Source organism: Sceloporus undulatus, chromosome 3 (assembly GCF_019175285.1).
Source record: "Sceloporus undulatus isolate JIND9_A2432 ecotype Alabama chromosome 3, SceUnd_v1.1, whole genome shotgun sequence".
Taxonomy (NCBI): Eukaryota; Metazoa; Chordata; class Lepidosauria; order Squamata; family Phrynosomatidae; genus Sceloporus; species Sceloporus undulatus.
Genome location: NC_056524.1, coordinates 215,148,859 through 215,169,457, shown reverse-complemented (window position 1 = coordinate 215,169,457; position 20,599 = coordinate 215,148,859). Strand labels below are relative to the sequence as shown.

General features: G+C 40.9%; 1 protein-coding gene across 1 annotated transcript in view; it reads right to left on the bottom strand.

The window, feature by feature from the left end:
- Positions 1–20,599, bottom strand: part of ARHGEF4 (Rho guanine nucleotide exchange factor 4) — a 242,020-nt gene that overhangs the window by 139,761 nt on the left and 81,660 nt on the right. The window contains exon 3 of the mRNA XM_042457315.1: positions 735–5,024. Within this exon, the coding sequence (XP_042313249.1) occupies positions 735–5,024 (4,290 nt within the window). The remainder of the gene's footprint in view (positions 1–734; positions 5,025–20,599) is intronic.

Sequence of the window (20,599 nt, the reverse complement as noted above, 5' to 3'; positions counted from 1 at the left end):
ATTTACAAACAGAGGTTTCTTTTGACATTATGATTTGGAGGTCCTACTTTAAAACAATCCCAGAACTGCAGTCTCAAAACTATAGTAGGGCCCTAAATTCCTGTTTCTTCCTGCTCCTTAGTATCATTACAGAAATTGCACAGATTTTTAAAAAAATCTTGCTTCTGATATGTTTGATCCTGCATATGCACTCGTAGGATTACTTTAAAATATTCTGTCTGTTGTTACTGCTACCTAAGGTAGACCCACTGAAATCAATTGAACTAAATTAACTGTGAATGGGACATCCCATTCCTTTCAGTGGAAGGACCAATACTGGATTTTGCTCATGATTTTGAAAACACAACATGACAACTGAACTGGTCCAGAATTCCATTCAATCTCTTCAATACAGTGGGGCCCTTGGTATCCACTGGAGTTTGGTTCCAGAACCCCTCATTGATACCAATATCTTTGGATGCCCAAGTCCCATTATATACAATGACATCGCAAAATGGTGTCCCTTATAAAAATGGTAAAATCAAGGTTTGCTTTTGGGGGAGTTTCTTGGGGGGCAGGATATTTTCAAGTTGTGGATGGTGGAATCCATGGATAAAGAATCTGCATACAAGAAGAGCCAGCTTTATATTAAAAAGGGCTTCCTTTTGGAAGAGGAGAGTGAATGGAAGGAAAAATATTAACTAAAAAGATACTACATCCAGTACTCACATGAACCCTTCTTCAAAGCAACTTACCTCATCTCTGATGATATCACTCACTGAAGAAATCATGTTTAAGCTGATCTGTGACTGGCTGCTTATCCCACTGTCTTCTTTCAGGTAGTCATTATCTAGGGAGTGAACAGATTGCAAGAAGCTAGATCTGGGCTTTAGTGTTTTTGGCCTCTCAGGTGCTTCCAAACTACCATCAGTCATGGAGATATTTCCAAGAGATATCATTGATGTGGAACTTAATCTCCCAGGGTAATGGAAACCTCTGCGTTGAGAACTGGTTCGAGGACTTTGTGGTTTGGGACTCATGGGCCTAGATGGCATATCTTTACGTTCATACATAGACAACTGAGGGCAAGAGGGAGTGAAATGAGAAAATGAAGACTGCAGATCAACTGGGCTAATTGGAGATTTCAACCAGAATTCTTCCAAGGAACTATCCCCATCATTGCCTATTGCTGCTTCTTTCCCATTACAGTCTGAGCTATGTGGACACTGTATAGTCAGATCATGACATGGCTCTCTCATCCTCCTCCTTGTGTTGGTTGATGGAAAGTCACCAGTTCCAGAGGAATCCAAATATGCAGTTTCTGTAGATGAGCCATTAGCCACACTTGATCTCATAGATACTTGCCCATTGTGAAATCCCTGTTTTTCCTTGGATGTTCTTCTCACAAGGCTGCCATGGTTCCTATTTGAACAAGGACTCTGCTGTGTTGGAAGAGAACTAGTTAATGCAGACCGTTTCAGACCATCTGCCTCCTTGCTTTTCAAAAATGCTTTCCAGGATGTTTGGTGCAACTTGGCTTTTTCCTTTTCATTTTTCATTGAAACCTTTGGACTATGTTCAGCATTTTCCTTCTCCAGCGATTTAGATTCAAAGAAACTTGAAAAGGACCTGTGAGCCAAGGCTAACCGACTCCTAAATTTTTTACCCTCTGTGCTTTTGTTTCTTTTAAAGTCATTTTCAGATGACGATTTCCTGAGCTCAGAATACTCTGAAGCGTCATTCTCATTATTCTCCACAGACCCTAAAACTTTTCCTTCTGTGTATTTTGTTCTGGGCAGCACAGGAGAAGTGTTTGTTCCTACACCTTCCATAAGTATGCGTCCAGAGCCTGAAGCTTTTCTCAGGCTAATCCTGTTGAAGAGTCCAGCAGGTCTCTCATAAAATAAGTCGTCATCATCTGAATACTCTGCAAGGCAATGTTCTCTGCTTTGGAAAGGAGAGTTGGGTGAACTGATGGGTTTCATACCATCTTCCATCTCTTCCTCTTTATCTTCATCTAGTGTTCCTGTCTTGGTCTTGATGCTGTCCTGATTTTCAGCACTTGCAAGCCTAGTTTTCCTAAAAGATGCCATTTTTGAAAAGGCTAAAAATTTTGAATGCTTAGCAGACCTCTCTATGGCCCCAACCTTGTTGTTCTTTTGCAATGCCTTATAGAAACTGTTATTATTACTCAGGAAATTACAAAGGTTCTCATCCATCTCCTCACTGTTTGTGCTCCCAGTGCTGATATTATCCAGGCCTGCACTGCTACTGTCTTGGTTGTTAGCTTTCACCGAATTTTCACATATATCTGGGTTTGAATTCAGCCCACCTGTTGTGATGAAGCACTTTGGATCTTCTGTAGAGAAGCCTCTGTTTAGTTCTGTGCTTGGGGAAAGGTCTATTTTCTCTTGTACTGTATCACAATGTTTGGTGTTATCTTCCCCAAGTATTTGCTTGTTAGAATCATTATTCCCTAAGGTCTTAGATGCAATAGTGTCATCCTCACACAGGTTATGAATGCTGTTCACTTCCTGTACTCTTGACAGACTTACACAAATGTTCTGCTCTAGATTTGCAGGCAAAAGTTCATCCACAACTATACAACTTGAGGTTTTCAACAGCAGGTTTGCTTCTTGCACAGTCTTTGGGACAGAATTAGCTTTCATTTTGCAGGGGTTTCTATGTAATGCCTCTGCATTTGTGGCACGTGATTCTTTCCAGGTTTGTGTAGCACTTTCCAAACTTAAATTTGCTCTAAGAGAACCATTCACCGCACCAGCTCCTGTAGGGTCTGACACTAAAGGGTCTGGTACTGAAGATAAATCCAGAAAAGTTGCTTCTGCTTCCTCGTGTGCATTTTTTGCATCTTCTTGGGTGGCCAGTCTAACAGGGAAATCACTATTGCTGCCTGAAATAACCTGTATAGGCAAACTGTCTTTTCCACTACTGGACTGTGCACTGATATTTTCCTGTGATTCTGTGGCATCTGCTGTGGTGCTGAAATGAAAGGCTGACTTCTCATATTCCAGTATTTCAGTAGCAGATTCACCCAGGGATTTCTCACCTTCCAGCTCCCTCAGTTCTAATCCTTTTTGGCCAAAATCTGGCATCAATAAAGTCTTTAACTCTGGAAGCTTTTCTGGTTTTTTCCCCTGGCAAATGTACTCTGGCTTCACTGCTAGTTCAGAGACACCTTCACTGCCACAACTACAACAACAGTCCTTCCTTTCTGTATTCATGAGTTGCACATTTGTTCTTTCCTGATTAGATGAACATTTTAAGGCACTGGAAGTCCTGCTCATCTTTTGAAGAACAATTTCATTTTGTTCTTCTGTGAAGTCTTTTCCACTTGATAAAAGAATCCTATCCATCACCCCACAATGTAAATCAACTCCAGACTTGCTTCTCACCGCAGTTCTCCCTAGAAAGGCCTCACTGTTTTGAGTTTCAAGATATTGTCTCTCCATGTTCATCTCTGTACTAAATATAGAAGCATGAATACTACCAGCATCACCTTTATCTGCCATGAAATATTCTTCAGCATCATGGGTGTTAGATTCAGAACTACATTTCTGACAGAACCCTTTCATTTCTGTCTCAGTCTCTGATGTAGCCTGATTTTTTAATACTATTTTGGCATTTATATTTTGGGGGGCACATTCCAGAGTTGAAGAATTCCCCTGTTTGAAATTATCCACTATGTGATAGGGCAGCTGGGATAGTGCCAAAGAATCACATTCTGATGTATCTGCTCTTTTTGTTATAAGGCCATAGATCTTGGATTTGTTGTGCAAATTCTCATTGGCAGCCCATTGGGAGCTGGCTGCCTGTGTCAACTGGCTCTGATTTAAGACAGTGTGTGTATTAAAAAGTAATCTTTCAAAATCTATATCTTTTTCCATCTTTAAAGAACCCTTTCGGCTGTCATCAGACCTTTTAAAGTTTTCCCTTATATGCCCAAATCCTGACACTTCTAGGGGTATTCTGGAGCATGACCAACTTAATTTATCTGCCAGACAAATACAGTCATTGTTTTCTCTGGCTGCTTGGGTAATTATGTTTTCAGGTGAGCTGTGCCATGGCTTCATTTCTAAGATCCCTGGCCTTACAGGTGGCAGCTGAAATGTAGATGTTAAAGATGGCAAACCTGTGGCCTTGAGCTTTTTGCCACACAACTGGCCATCAGCAGGTATTTGACTATCAGTAATGTTCATCCTATTGCACTTTGTACTAGGTATGCAGTCCTGCTTATACTTTACTTTGGATGCTTCACAGTTTCTTTTCCATGTTCTGTTTGTTTCTAAGTGAATGTTAGGCAAACTGTATCGTGAAGCAGCTTCTGAGTGGGCAGAAAAATGCCGAGGTTCAAAGAAATTCAGACAGCTTTCAGAGTTTGCTCTGAGATTAGCACATGTTTTTGTATCTGTCCTTAGATTGCATTTGCTAATAGCACCATTAGCAAGATTTTTTGAGCCAACACAGTAATGTGCGCCACTCTCCACTAAATTTGCCTCCATGCTCAATAACACAGAGTCCTCCTTATGAGTTTTAGATGTGAGACAGGTAATACTGTTGGGTAACACATTCTCTTTTCCATTGATTTCTTCTGCTTTTGATTCTGTTGCTAGCATCTCCAGTTCAGTTTTGCTTACTCCTACATGTAAAACTGATGGCAGATCTGCTGCTTCCTTCTTTATAAATCCCAGCTGTCTTTCACACTCAGACTTCGAGTGAGCTATTTCTGCTTTTGTTTCAGAATACTTATGCCATGGGTCTTCTATTTCTGAAGAAAGGCAATATGAACTCAAGTTGGTTTCTCTAGTTACATCACTGGCAATGGATTCAGAGTCTGATGCACTTTCATAAGGCTCTGTTTTGATGTCAGACAGTGATTCACTCTGATGTGATTGGGTCTCAAAATAGTCTTCATCTGTTTCCTGGCCTGATCCACGTACCTCCAGCTCCAATGTACTTGGGACAGAAGAATTCTGATCTTCATCAAGCTCTCCTTCACTTGTACAATTTTCTACTGGCTCAGGAGCCTGCAAAGAAAGAGAGGAAAAATTCATTAAAGTCGGCATGAGAAAAAGATACTATTTAGACTCTAAGAGCCTTATCACAAGAGAAAGGAAAGCTGAAGCAGAGTAACAGTTTTCTCTGTGCCTTGCCATGTGCTGTCGTAGCACTTCCATTCCCCATTCCCAAGAAAGACGGTCATAAAAGCATGTCTTCTGTTTAACAGATTTTTCCATTGTGACAAAAGACACACTTTTACAACTGTTTCCCTTGGGAAGAGAGCAGCAGTTCTACCATGGCATGCAGAGGGGGATGGAGAAAGAAACTACCATTCCATTTTGGCTTTCTTTTCTCAAGCAATAAGGCTCTAAGGAAAGTGTTAGTTTTGGAACTAGTGACTGGCAGACTTTGATTAGTATTAAGATACTATGAGATTCAAAGGGTGGCAATCATGAAATCCTTCAGATGCTGTCATACTGCAACTCCCATCATCTCTTACCATTTCCTGTGTTATCTAACGCTACTGAGAGTTGTGATCCAACAATATCTGGAAAGCCACATGATTCTTATAGCTGATGTATAAGATACATCTTTTTTCTTTACAACATCTCGTGTCTTATATTTACAAAAGAACAGATACAAATGACTAATAGGTTTAACAATGCAATGCTTTGCATGTTGACTCAAGACAGCCCTACCTCCAACATCACTGCAATCTTTCACACACATTTTGGGGAACCCTCTGGAGCCCATTGGTTCTTGCTTCCTAGTAGTCTCCAATATTACACTCTCTCAGTTCCTACAGTAGTCTGCATCACGCATCATAGCTTTTGTTTTTGTTGTGTGCCTTCAAGTCATTTCCAACTTACGGTGACCCTAAGGCTAACCTATCACAGGGTTTTCTTGGCATGTTTCCCCAGAGGAGGTTTGCCATTGCCATCCTCTGAAGCTGGGATAGTGTAATTTGCCCAAAAGCATCCAGTTGGTTTTCATGGCTGAGTAGGGATTTGATCCATGCTCTCCAGGGTCATAGCTCAGGCCACTGCACCATTACTTCTCCTAAAACCTGGAAAAAGCATTCATTAAAGCAGGGGTGGGTAACTAAGGTATGTCCAGGGGCTAGTTTTCTATTCTGGAACCTCCAGGAGCCACACCGAAAATGCCAGAAAGAGAAAATTATATCAACTTCAAAGGCTAGCGGGTGTTACTGGCTGCACTTTTGGACCAGCAATTATTTGGATCCTAGTGAAGAATCTAGGAATTGGTGAGGTATCATTGGATAGTGTGGCAACTCTCAAGCAACATCACTTTTTGTAACTGTGATGCTATGATCCTATCTATGGCAAAGTCATTCAGATGTTTAGTTAGTCCAATTGCTCCCAGTATCACTATTGGAACCACAGTTGTTTTCTACTATCTTCATCATCCCCACCACTACCACCACCACCATCAGTTTCACTGCTCACCAGGGGTTATTCACTAGAATATTAGGCCATCATTCTATTCCAGAAACTAGAAATCAGTGAGGTATTGTCAGTTAATGTAGCACCTTCCAAGCAGTATTGCTTTTTGTAATTGTGGTATTGTGAGCCTACCTTTTGCAATTTCGTTCAGATTTTTGTCAGTCCATTTGAAATTTCTCCCAGAGCATTCATCATCACTAGAATGACAGCTGTTTTCTTTTTCTAGAAGCATTGAATCTTACTGTAGTGATAGTAGCTGGTATTGGTGTTGTTAACCTTTATTTATACCCTGCCTTTCTCCCAAAATTGGGAATGAAAGTGGCTAAAGCAAAACGGAAAATATTCAAAACAGTGCAAGAAGGACTGTAACCTATTTAAAAGTTGCATTGCCACTCCTTCCAAGGAAGATAATTCTCTTTTTCTCTCTCTCTTGCCAAAAAAAGAGTGGCGTCCAATACATCTGGAGGGTCTTAGTATTGCAAAAACAGCTGTGTGAGAGTGCCACACTTTGCCTATCCCTATATTAAAGCAAGTTTCCTGCTCTCATAAATAAAATGTAAAATTTATTTATTTGTTTGTTTGTTTGCTCTTCAAATATGGCATTTTCTGATGCTTGGTGAGGAAATGCCAATCCTGCCTCTCAAAGCTATTCCCTGTTGAGATTGTTTCAACATTTAACGCAGGATAACACTGGTTTGTTAGTATTATAATATCCTGTTTTTGTAAAGGAATATCACCTGTTCAAGTTGCTTAGCAGTTCCTTTTCCAAAAATGTAGACAAGAACTTAATGGCACCCTCTATTGGCTGAATTTAAAATTCTTTCACATTCTTTTACTACAAATTATACATAAAGAGAAGTAACGTCTCTTTTAATATTCTAAAGGATTTTAAGGATACATTTTTATGTGCATATATTTTAAACTTGTGAATGAGGATGAAACTTCTTTTACATTATTTTAGTATCTCTTTTGACATTGCAAAAAATGTTAAAATACATTTTTATTCACAGTGTTAAGTTACTTTAAACTTTTGAAATAGGATGATTTTACATGTAATATAAGAAATATACTTCTAATGTGTAATAGCTCCTTGCATAAAGCTTAATTTGCACACTAGTTTTATGTGGCATTTGGAGTGGTTAAGTTTTACTGACATGTTCATAAAAATTACAATATACAAGAAATACTAAGAAGCATTTCTTTTCAGATAAAAACACTGCCTCTTCAATATTTTATGGATGTGTCGCCTTGGCAGTATTAGAATGATGGGAGTATTTATTACTCTGAACACAAAAGCATTAACTTGTTAACATTTAAAATATGGGTCTGGATGGCAGTGCTGCCGCAATGTAGAATTTAAAAGGAGAATATTTACTTCAAATGTCTAGTTTTGGTTATTTTTACTGAACAGAATATTAAGAAGGATAAGTCAATTTATTAGCTTCCTCATTAGAAAACACATTGGAATTTTTTTTAAAAAAAAAACTCTCTTTAATGCTATATGCACAAACTACTTCATAGTTCAAATGCATTTTTTCCACAAAACTATGCCTAAGCTTCTTCACACAGGATGAAATTCCAATAAAGAAGTTAGTCACTCACTACAAATTTTTGTCATTTGTGAAGTGTGAGCTGGTAGGACAGAAAGGGCATTCAGGATGACTAAAAGCATTCAAAATGGTTGTGCTGAAGGAAATCAAAGACACAAGAAAATTTGGGGGTGTGATATACCAGGATCCCATCATTAATACCTGCTGAAATTCCCTCTTCTATACAACCATTAAAGGTACAGGAGCTCTCTCCAGGTTTCAATTGGCCAATCTTATGTAGTGCTTTAATACGCAATACTGGGATAGCCAACATGTAGCCATTTTTTTTGAAAGCCCATTATTATTGTTATTATTATTGCTATTATTATTACTTGACAATGATGATGATGTCATCCCACCATCTCCCCAAATTGGGACTAAAGGTGTCTTTAAAAAAATTAAAAGAAAATGCAGATTAAAGTATGTGCAAAGCTGTACCTTGCTGCCAAAAGCAATTAAAACAATTAAAACAATCCACAGTCACCTGGTAATTTTTGTAACTTCTGAGGACACTTGCTAACACCACACAACTGTCCTGCCCCAGATATGACACAGAAAACACTGCGAAACTAAATTGATATTTTGGAGATATTTTGGAAGAAGATATTCTGCCTCAACACCAACATGACTCAATGGTGCAAGAAGGCACTCTTGCACGCTCCTGCACTATAGAAAGTTAAGGCAAGTGCTTGGGAATGTTGGTGGCAGAAGTGGCAGCCTAGTTAGTCTTTTTTTAGTTTCTCAGTTTAGAGACCCTCTGTGTGTAAGAGTACACACTCTACATCCCCCCTTTTTTTAGTTTCTAGGGGGGTCCAATGCAGCCTCCCTAGCCCTCCGAATGGTGCCCATCCCTGTGCTATATTTCAGAATAGCTCTCTATAACTATTAAGCTTTCAGCAGCTATCAATAGTACAACTGACTATTCCTTCCTTCCTCACAGATCCTCTCCCAGTGGAATATAGATCTAGCATGCATTAATTTCCTTCAGAATGATGAGCTTTTGCCACTTGATATTCTATCCTCCAGACCTTTTTGGCCCATACAGAAGGTGCAAACCAGCCCACTTTTGTCCATTCCATATAGTAATTGCTAATGCTTGTTTAAATGGGTTTCTGTACAACTAGTGATTTCCCCCATGCCACACCAAAGATTTGTTTTGGGGGATTTTATAACAGTGTGATGTCCATCCTTTATTGAAACAAATTGCTCAGTTGTGTTTGAACTATCCATAGTTCTGGAACCACCAGCAGTCTTGCTCTATTATACCCTCCTTATCAGAACCAGGAAGCAACACTTCTCAGACAAGTTTTGCCAGTGTCACCACCCTGAAGATTTGCTTAAATGAGAAACAACTTGTTCCGTAACTCAGAAGTGATTAAAAACACAACTGGACCTACCATTAGGTGACATCAGGTAGAAGATACTGGGATGGGGTGGGCACCATGCAGTTGCAAAGCACTGGAGGACAGAATTGTATGTGCCATGCAGCCTGTGCTGTGACCATGTGCTAGCATATTGCCCTCGGATATTATGTAGGAAGGTGCATAATTAGCTCTGGTGAAGTATGATTCAACTGCCAATCCAGTCAACGTCTGGAACTGAACTGCCTCATCTTTGCTTCAGGCAGCAAAATAGCTTAAGGTAACCTGATTAAAGAAGACACAAGACGACTGCTATGCATCTGTCATGATTTCCCCCTCCATCTTCTCCAAAGTCTTGAGTTGCTATTGAAGAATAACTCCAGGATGTGTGCATGTGTCAGGCTGCACAATCCTCAAGCACAGGCAAATGCCATACAGAAATGGAAAGAGCCCATGAAATTAATGCCCTCTGCTCTCTGACCAATATGCTCCTATAAAGATGTCAAACATCTTGTCACACCCATGCTCAACAAAACTTCTGAATGCTTCAACTAATTTAACAATATTCTTCCTCAGGTATTAGACAAGCCCTGGGCCTCTCCAAATGTTTTAGACTATAGCTTCCTTTACCCTTGAATATAGACCCCTGCTGGCTGAAGCTAATTGAATGTGTAGTACAAAATATTTGAAGAGGCTATGCTTGCAATCCGACTCTCTTAATGAAAACTAGAAGTAGGTGTATGTGGCTTAGTTACACTATATCCACAAATGCCAGACTTCTGAATCACCTTGCATGGCAAGAAATTATAATGAACTTTACAATCAACAATCTAGCTATTCAAAGATACAACTGTAGAGTCAGTATGCAGAGAGATCTTGTAGGACCTTTGAGACTGATTGAAAGAAAGAGATTGGCAGCATGAGCTTTCGTAGGCTAAAGTCTACTTCTTCAGCTGTCCAAATGCATCTGAGGAAGTAGACTTAAGTATATGAAAGCTCACGATACCAATTTCTTTCTTTCAGTTCATCTAGCTATTATTTGACTGGAACAACTATGGGAAAGTAGAATAATGAGACTACACTGCCATGTCCCTGCTAGAGGAGTCCTCATCATATGAGAATCCAGAGCTTTCAGAAAGCAGAGCCCCTCAGGATTCACCAGAAATCAGAGGCCCATGCACACTATAGAATTATAACACTGTTATTCCACTTTAACTGCCATGACTCTGTCCTCTGGAATCATGGGATTGGCATTTTAGGAAAGGGCCTTCAGAATTCTCAGCCAGAGCACTCCAGTGCCTTACCAAACTAGAAATCCCAGGATTCCATAGGATGGAACCATGACAGTTAAAATGGAATAATAGCACTATAATTGTGTGATATGAATGGGCCCCAGAGCCTCAGAGGAATCAGGACCTTTAAAGGAAACAGCTTACGATCCACTCGCTTTAGAGTTGAGGGATCGTGTAGAAGAGGCAGGACAGAATTGACCCTGCCTAGGAGAAGTACAGGGCAGAAGCAGAGACCTCATAAAGAAGTGCAGAATTTCACATGTAGAGGCCTTGTGTTGGTAATAATAATAATAATAATAATAATATATTTATATACCGCTTTGCCAATGATCAAAGCGGTGTACATCAAGAATATAATTACATTCAGTTTAAATATATATATATATATATATATATATATATATATATAATCTTCAAATATTAAAATACATAAAAACAGTCAAAAATCTATCAGTCAATAAAATGCAATTCTATCAAAAATAGTGACTACAGAGAGTCAGACGGATATGCTAATCGGAATAAATATGTCTTCAGAGCCTTCTTGAAGGCATCCAAAGTGGGGCAGACTCAAATTTCGTCAGGAAGATTGTTCCAGAGAGTCGGTGCTGTCGATGTATATGATCTCTTGTGAGTTATTGACAGTTTCACTCTTGGACAATCTAATAGATGTTTTCCTGATGTTCTGAGAGTGCAGGGCGGATTGTGTGGGAGGAGGCGCTCCTTCAAGTAGCTCAGGCCCAAGCCATGTAGGGCTTTATAGGTAATAACCGACACTTTGTATTGAGCCCGGAAGCTGATGGGCAGCCAGTGAAGAGATTTTAATACCGGGGTTATATGGTCTGCCCTGGATGTTCTGGCGACCAGCCTGGCTGCAGCATTTTGACCTAACTGAAGCTTCCGAACCTGGTACAAAGGTAGCCCCATGTAGAGCGCATTGCAGAAATCTAAACAAGAGGTTACCATACCAGTGCGTGTACTACTGTTTCAAGGTCCTTTTGGTCCAAACAAGGATGCAGCTGGCGTATCAGCCGAAGCTGGTACCAAGCACTCTTGGCCATCACGTCCACTTGTGATGACAAATGTAGGGATGAATCCAAGAGTACTCCCAGACTGCGAACTTTGTCCTTTAGGGGGAGCGTAACCCCATCTAGGACAGGATAACAAATTTCCCTGTCTGGACTTGGGGCACCTATCACAAGTACCTCTGTTTTCTCTGGATTCAGCTCGAGTTTGTTTTCCCTCATCCAGCCCATTACTGACTCCAGGTAGGCATCCAGAGGAGAGATGCCTTCCTTAGTCACTGTATCAGTCGGAGGCATGGAGAGACAGATCTGGGTGTCATCAGAGTACTGATAACACTGTGCTCCATGTTTCCGGATGACCTGTCCCAGCGGTTTCATGTAAATGTTAAACAGCATGGGGGATAAAATGGCACCCTATGGGACGCCTGATGTTAGCTCCCTTTTACGGGAGCAACAATTCCCCAGTCTCACCATCTGGGGCCTTCCCAAGAAATAGAATCGGAACCACTGGAGTGCAGTGCCTCCGATGCCTAAATCCCTAAATGGTAGACCAGGGGTCGGCAACCTCCAGCCCGCGGGCCAGATCCGGCCCGTGGGCGCCTTTCCGCCGGCCCCCGGTCCCTCCTGCCGCTGAAATCGCTGCCGAAATCAGCCCGCCAAGGCAGTGGGACCGGCCCCAGCCTGGTCCTGCTGCCGATTGCCACCGCCAATTGCCACCTCGCCGCAGCTTGGGCGCCGCTCCGGGCACCCGTGGGTGCCTCGCTGCCATCCTCCTCCTCCACCACGCATGGCCGTGCGGAGGAGGCGAAGGAAGAGGAGGGCAGCGAGGTCTGGGGCGGAAGAGGCGAAGGTGGAGGCAGTGCCTCCTGCGCGCGGCCGCGCCACCTTCTCTGCCTCCCCGCTGCCGCTGGCTTCCCTCTCGGCCTGGATGGGGCCCTGGCTCCGTTCAGGCCGAGGGAGAAGCCAGCGGGGCCGCTGGCTCCCCCCCCCGGCCTGCCTGGGGCTTAGGCTCCACTGAGGCCGAGAGAGAAGCCAGCAGCCTCGCTGGCTTTCCCCCCCTGACCTGCCTGGGGCCTAGGCTCCGCTCAGACCGGGAAGGAGCAAGAGGAGGAGGATGAGAAAGCGGAGGAGGAGGAGGATGAGAAAGCGGAGGAGGAGGAATTGGGAAGGTGAGACTTTTCAGGTCTGCCTTGGGGTTTTTTATTAATTTTTAAAAATATACAATACTTTTTTTTTTAATTTCAGTATTTCATTCTTGCTTCTTATTTTATTTCAGTATTTTATTATTGCTTTTTTATTTTATTTCAGTAGTTTATTATTGCTTTTTAATTTTATCCAGTATTTTATTATTGCTTTTTTATTTTATTTCATTATTTTATTATTGCTTTTTAATTTTATTTTTAGTATTTTATTTACTGCTTTTTATTTCATTTCATTATTTTTATTATTTGCTTTTTTTTATTTCAGTATTTTTATTATTTCTGAAGGTGAGACAGTGTGACTTTCCAAAGTGCATTTCTGTGTATTTTCGATCCATTTATTGCTGAAAGGTCTGCTTTAACAATGATAGTGGTGGTGATGATGATGATGATGATGATGATGATGATGATGATGATATCAGTCAGCACACCCCTCCTCCTCCTCGGCTTTGGCGGAAGCCCCGCCCCTTGTGTGTGGCTCCGCCCCTGGAGGGTGGAGGCTCCACCCCTGGCATGAGGCTCCACCTCCAGAGGGTGGAAGCTCCACCCCGTGCTTCGGCCCCCCAGTTGTCTGAGGGACAGCAACCTGGCCCCCATCTCAAAAAGGTTGCCTACCCCTGTGGTAGACTCTGATCAACAACAATGGCTGGGAAGAGAGCAATGTCTGGATAAGAATGCAGTCATTGGAAGCAGATCTGGAAGCACCATGATCATACTTCGTGTTTTCTGGCTCCTTGCACTCTTGGAAGTCCTGCCACAGTTGATTCTTCAGGCATTTGACCTGAGACTGATAACAGACCTGTCTGTAGCTTTTGTGTACTTGATTTTATGAATGACCTGGCAGGACATGATCTGTTATGACCCTGGCTCTGTTTCTTGGAGTCAAATGCTGTCTTTGTCTTCTTTACTTTGTTGACATGGTGTGTGCCTCAACCTCAGCTCATTTTTCTGGACTCTCTGTTTGATTACAACTGATCTCCTCTGAGGGTGTAGCCAGACTTCAGAATTAAAACAGTTTGATACCACCATGTCTCTATCGTTCAGAATCCTGGGATTTATATTTTGGTAAGGTATTCAGCTCGGTCTGTCAGAGCACTCTGGTGCTTCACCACACTACAAGTCCTAGGATTCTGTAGGATAGCATCATGGCAGTTAAAGTGGTGTCAAACTGCTTTAATTCTGCAGTGTGGCTACACTCTGAACCTCTGTATGGGGCAACTGGACTAATTTAGGACTATATGATATCCTGTTCAGCAGTTGCTGTCTGGAATTAAAATGTTGATGGAGGCATCTAATGAGGTAGGTTGCAATTTGTGAAAACGTATTCCAAAGAGAGAGAGAGAGAGAGAGAGAGAGAGAGAGTAAAATCGAAGGAAGAAACCCTTCTAGAACATGGCCACATAGCTCGAAAACCCACAAAAAAACAATTAAAAAGAGTGTTTGAGGTATTACAAGATTCGTTATTGTTTTGGCAAACTCAGCTAAATATCATTTATGGGTGAATTGGCTCCAAGCCTGCTATTCTGGCACTGAAGCTTTCAAGGAAAAAGAAAGGAACTGAAGTTTGACACTCTTCCAACAAGTTGTGTTAATTTTAATCTGTGGTTTAAAAAAACACTTTGAGCTGAAAGGAAAAGATGAGAATAGTATAGTCCAAATGCATCAAGATAATAGAGTCGTCAACACACCAGGAAATGCCTAAGACTGCCAACCTATACACAGTCACACTTAATCTCTGTGTATCTTATTTTGGAAAAGCATGAAAAAGGACTGGGTTTAAAGATGACAAGTTCATAGCTTCTGTTTAATTTCTAACAGTAGTAAGGATATTATTATTGTTATCATTACAATTATGATTTCTGCCTTTTCCCAGTGTTCCTTTTGCAGGCACTCTGCAAAAGTTAAAACTAATACAGACAGTGAAAAGCATTTTTAAAATTGTTAAAATGATGAGGTTATTTCTATCCCACCTTTTTCCCAGATTGAGATTCAAAGTGTCTTAGAACATTTTTAAAATATATCATTAAAATCTACAATATATAAAAGTTAAATCAAGATTAATCAGTAAAAAAATAAAATGAGATTAAAACATACATCATTAAACACACACACGCACGCACATACCAGCACAATTAGTTATATCCATCACATTGTGTAAGACAGGCCTTATATAATCACTTATCAAATGCCTGTTGGAATAGAAGACTCTTTGCTTGTTTGCAAAAAGAACAAGTACAAAAAGTACACATACAAAACACAATTAATCTATCTGTGGAATTAAATCCTTTGAAACAAATCAATTAAAAACCAAAGATAAAAATCAGCATAAAAGCATACCATTTAAGCAACTCACAGTTAAAAGATCTTTAATTATTTTATTTGAGGAATTTCTAGATCAACTTTCTGAAATCTACAGCCCCACAAAAGCAAAGCACCAGATGTGCAAATAATGTAAAACAACAACAAACAAACAAAGGAAAGAATAATCATATTAAAAGATAATAAAACAATGATTGGAATCATGTTGGATGATTACGCTGGTATAAGGGTCACTTGCACTGGCATAAGCCATTTTGCTGACTGGACGATGACAGCAGGAAGAATGACAGCAGATGCCAATCCTGTCAGGAGAGCAAGTTGTCCTGCTAGCTCCCAAGCACCTCAGGGGCCCAGACAGCAGTTTTATTTCCTGATAAGGTCTGCATAAGCACTACTGATGGCAGTTAAAGTGAAAACCACTTTAACTACCATGGTTCAAAGCTATGGAATTCTGGGAGCTGTAGTTTGTGTCACAACTAACTACCATTCCCAGAATTCCATAGCATTGAGTCATGGCAGTTAAAGTGGTGTAAGATCGGATTATTTCTGCAGTACGGATGCAGCCAGAGAAGTCTTTTGTTGTCACCCTCGCCATCATTACAGCATTCATGGCCAATTTGCTTTTCCTGCCATGCCTCTATACCGCCTTCTCTTTCTAGCAGTTGCAAATCCAGAAATATTTGGCCAATAAAAGGAACATTAAAAGCCACAATAACCATTTTTAAAGCCTCATTAAACATAAATGACTGTGTAACCTCTTAACTTCAGAGAGAATACATTTCAGAGTTTGGGAGTGACACTCCTCTCCCCCCCCCCCCCCCCCCCCCCATCTTCAGATGCCTGAGAAGTGGGAGTCTGAAAGTGTGGGTGGGTGGATTGTCACCAACACAGCCTTTCTTGCAGATCTTAATAATAACTGAGCATGTTCATAACCAAGACAAGTGCTGCCACAGATAGCCAAGTCCCAAATCATTAAGCACTTTCAAGCTGAAAATCTAGAGCTTGTAAAAGCTCTGCTGATTGTGGGATTCTGGGAGCTGTAGCCCAACAAATTAATTCTTCCAGGTTCTCTGAAAATCATAATCTTGAATTGCGACTGGAAAACAAATCGCAACCAGAGCACTACTTTCATCATTTTGACAAAATGGTGGACCTAGCTGCCATTCTGCATCAACTAAAAGCCTTCAGATATCTTCAACAACAGTTGTACTGAAATTCAGGACAAATAACAAATTCAGCATAACGATAGCTCCTTTATCTGTCTTAGCAAAAAGATGCTTTACAGGGACAGGAGGATGGAATGTATCAAGTTTTTACATGGCACACAATACAGAAAGCACTTTGTCTCCTTCTACCTCACAATGCCCCTTATTTGATCTTGCATAGAATACTGGATCTATACATGATCAGGAGTTATATTTGCAACACTACTATTTACAGGAGGAGTGAGTCACTTGCAATACTCCAGATATTGTTGGACTATAACTCCCATCATCCCCAACCATGACATTTGCTTGGGATGATGAGAGTTGCACTCTAACAATATCTGAAGTACAATAGTTTCTTCCACCCTAATTTATGGGATCTCCTCCATATTCTGCCAATACTTTTATCCCATAATTATCCAAAAAAATATTTTAGAAAGAATATAGGTTAGGGTTAGGAAACAAATTTGAAGTCTAATCATTGCTATAACTGAGGATCAATATTAGATTTTTCACACCATGATATTATATTCTAGAAAATTGTATTAAAATGTACATTGTAAGAGAGACGATCACTAACAGGTTTTATTCATATTTGGCAGACCCATCCAGTTGCCGCAAAAATTTGGAATCAAATTCTACAATCTTGTAACTTTATTATTGGCGTATCTCAATATTTTCAGATGGAAAGACTAATTGACTGACAGATTTGATCCACAGCTAAACTTTTGTGACCAACATCCTGAAAACAAGATAATATATCTCTTGCAATCAGTAGTTAATGACAATCTGGAAAATTCATTACAAACACAATGAAATTATATGGTATTATATGGCAAATCTGAATGAATTAAATGCATACTGGGCTAAGGTTCTGAACAACCCTAGAATGATTTCAAAGTTGTTAATAATTTCTTGCGTTGTTGATTGTCAATAATGTCTGAGTTTTATCATTTTGATTTTGCCTGCTTTTTTTCTGTAATGTAACCATATGTTTATTGAGCACATGTTTGTAGTAGAATAAGTAGGTAGATTAATGGATAGAAACTGAAATTACAGAACATGCTGTTCAGGACATACCATTACACTTGGAGTCCTAGATATCTTCATGCTGGAACAGTGGTGCAAACTGGATTTTTTCTTCCTGCCTGGATAACCTTTAGTTCCCTGTGACAGCAACACTCTTTCTGTCTTTCGATGAAATGACCCACGAGGCCTGCGGTCCTTCCTTCTCCACATTCTGTTACCAGTGATCTGTTGTGTCCTGTGATCTATTGCCACTGATATCCTACTGGGTGCCATTTTGAATGCTTCCTCCATTTGTGACCCCATCTCCACAGCCTTGGCCAGAGTCAAAGAATGTATCTGCAACAACAAGGCCTCCCTAATTTGACTGTCTTCTGCTCTCTCAATCAGTTGGTCAAGCACCAACTCCTCCTTCAAAGGCCCAAAGTTGCAACCTGATGCCAGGTCCCACAAAGCAGAGGCAAAACTCTGAAATGTCTCCCCAGGGAGCTGAGCTCGCTGCCAGAAACACAGCCTTTGGATCCTCTTGAAAGCATTCTGCTTGAGTGTAAAATCCTTGTGAAACTCATCAGTATTCTTACAGAGTACTGGTCCGGGCGTTGTAAGAGTCTTCTGATTTCTCCTACCTAAATGACAAGGAAGATGATGCTCCATATTCTCCAATCCAAGCAAAATTCAGAATTCATGCAGTTTTTAGCTTATGTTAACTAAGATATTTTTCCCTCTCCAGCTCTGAGAAAAACACAAAAAAGGAAAGCATCTAAGTCCATCTTCTTCCAATCGCACTGTGGTGTAATTGACAGTAAACACACCACCTTCCTTCCCTAATTAGCAATGTAGGCTTAGTCAGCAGAGTCACATCCAGACACTTCCCCATAAACTGACCTGACCAGTAATCACTCCTCTGCCCCAAACATGGGCTCAACATCCAAAAGCCCAATTCTTTTGACACCAGAGATGGGGATGAAAGAGGAGAAAAGGTAGAGAATTAGGAACGCAGCATAAATTATCTTTATAAGGGAGAAAGTTAATCTATCATGTGCCCTCAGAATCCTATCTGATTGCCTGGCACCAAAAATTGCTCAGATCACATACTTCCTGAATCCCAGGTAGTTATGAATTCTAGCATAAAACAATTGCCTGGTTCCAAAAGGTGTAACCTGGATGCCACAACGCCTACAGGAATCTCAGGGTCACAACAAAACTCATTTGTATTAAAACACAAACTAAATGCCACCTTCTTGATAATGATAACGAAAGGCCCTAAAACTAATTTCCACACAAAAAGCCTTCCTCAGTATGCTCAGCTCTGGGTAAAAAAATGCTGTCTGGAAGGCTGGTGATCACTTACTGTATATTAAAGAGGCTGTTTGCTAGAGTACCAGATGTCACTCTTCTGCCCACAGCATTTGCCTAAGTGTATCTCAGTTGTAATGGAACAGATGGATATTTCAACTACACATCTGCAAGGCAAATCAGGGTGAAGTGACAATTAATGGGCAGGTGCCACCAGTGTGCTTCTTTTTCCAAAATGAGAACATGGCCACAGGCAGTCTGGGTGTTGATAGGTGAAAAATGCTGAGATCCAGCGTCTAAGAATTAAGATGGGAACTCCAGGAATGCAGGCAACTATACTGGCTTGACAGGGTGTTTAACAAGTGCTGGAAGTTTCACCACTGTAAATGTTCAGGCACTCTCTCTTTACTTGGGTTGGTTTAGATACTTCTAGAAGTTTTGCACTTCGGTCCTCATCAACCTTAACCATTAGTATGCTAATTGGAACTGTTACTGATGGAAGTTGTAGTCTAAAATATCTAGAAAATTCCAGAATAAAGAAGGTGAGCTTAAGCAACTAGTTACTGGAACTCTTGGTTGTTGTCCACATGAAAGCCAGCTATCTGCAGTAATCCTTGACAGTCAGATCACTCATCCACCCTTTGTGATTTAGATGACACACAGCAGATTTTGCATAGGAGGAGGAGCTTTCAAGAAAAGAAAATGGGGTCTAGAGATATGAAAGCCCCCTCCAGGTTTAAAGGGAAATCAGATGGACTTGGCATTCCCCAAGTCATGCCATTATATGAACAGTTGACAAGCCCAACTGATTCTTTGCCCATACTATCTTCTTCCCTACCAGTCAATCCACCTTCCCTGTCAATAAAAACATAACCATGGAGGAGGTAGAAATAACAGGCAGATTATATCTCTTTTTCACAGAGGGCCTCTCTTTAGCTGTAGAGGCTTACTGAGTTGGGGAAAGAAAAGAGTGGGCTGCTAAGGAAGAAGGAATGGGTAGCAGAAACTTATGACATCAGAACCGATAAAACAGGATACAACAAGCATTTATGTAACAGGTTAAGTGCATGGCAAGCAGAAAACCCATGCCAGACGTTCATCTGTATACATATAGACCTAAATAGAGAAGGGGTACACCCATAAACCCTGTCCCAAGTCATCCATGGCTGGTTTTCAGATGTTTATCCATGCAGTACAAAGGCCTGAAAAGGGCTCTGTGATCACATTCAGATGAATGCACAATAGCTCCCATGTTTGGAAGCCCAGGTAACACTTCAAGTTCTAAAAGGAAGCCAGGTGTGCAACCATGTTGCTGATAGGACTTAAGCACATTCACTTCCCCCTTTCATCATACATGTGTGTAAATGGCACCATAGACAAGGAGAGTACAGTGCACCCACATTTTACATGGGCGCAGCATACGCGTATGCTGAAAACCACACTGGAAAAGCCCCTCATGCGCCCTGGAAGAAGTAATGGGGCGCGGGCACAAGCCCCTTTACTTCTAATGGGGCTCCAGCACACACGGATTTCCCCTTATGTGGAGGAATCCGAAACAGATCCCCGTGTAAGGGGAGGGCCCACTGTATATCTGTTTTATACAGCTGTCATCACTTCCTGGGGATTTTAACTTGCTGAGAGGATAAGCTCTTCTCACAGGACTATAAAGGTATACCTCAATTAACAAAGTAGTGTGTTTCTAAGCATTTCTTCTGTAACAGAAAATTTGGTATTAATGGCATAAATAACAGGGAAAGAATAGGGTTAGGTTCCTGTACCACAAAAAAAGAAGAGCACATCAACATGTTTTAGCAAACCTTTTATAAAAA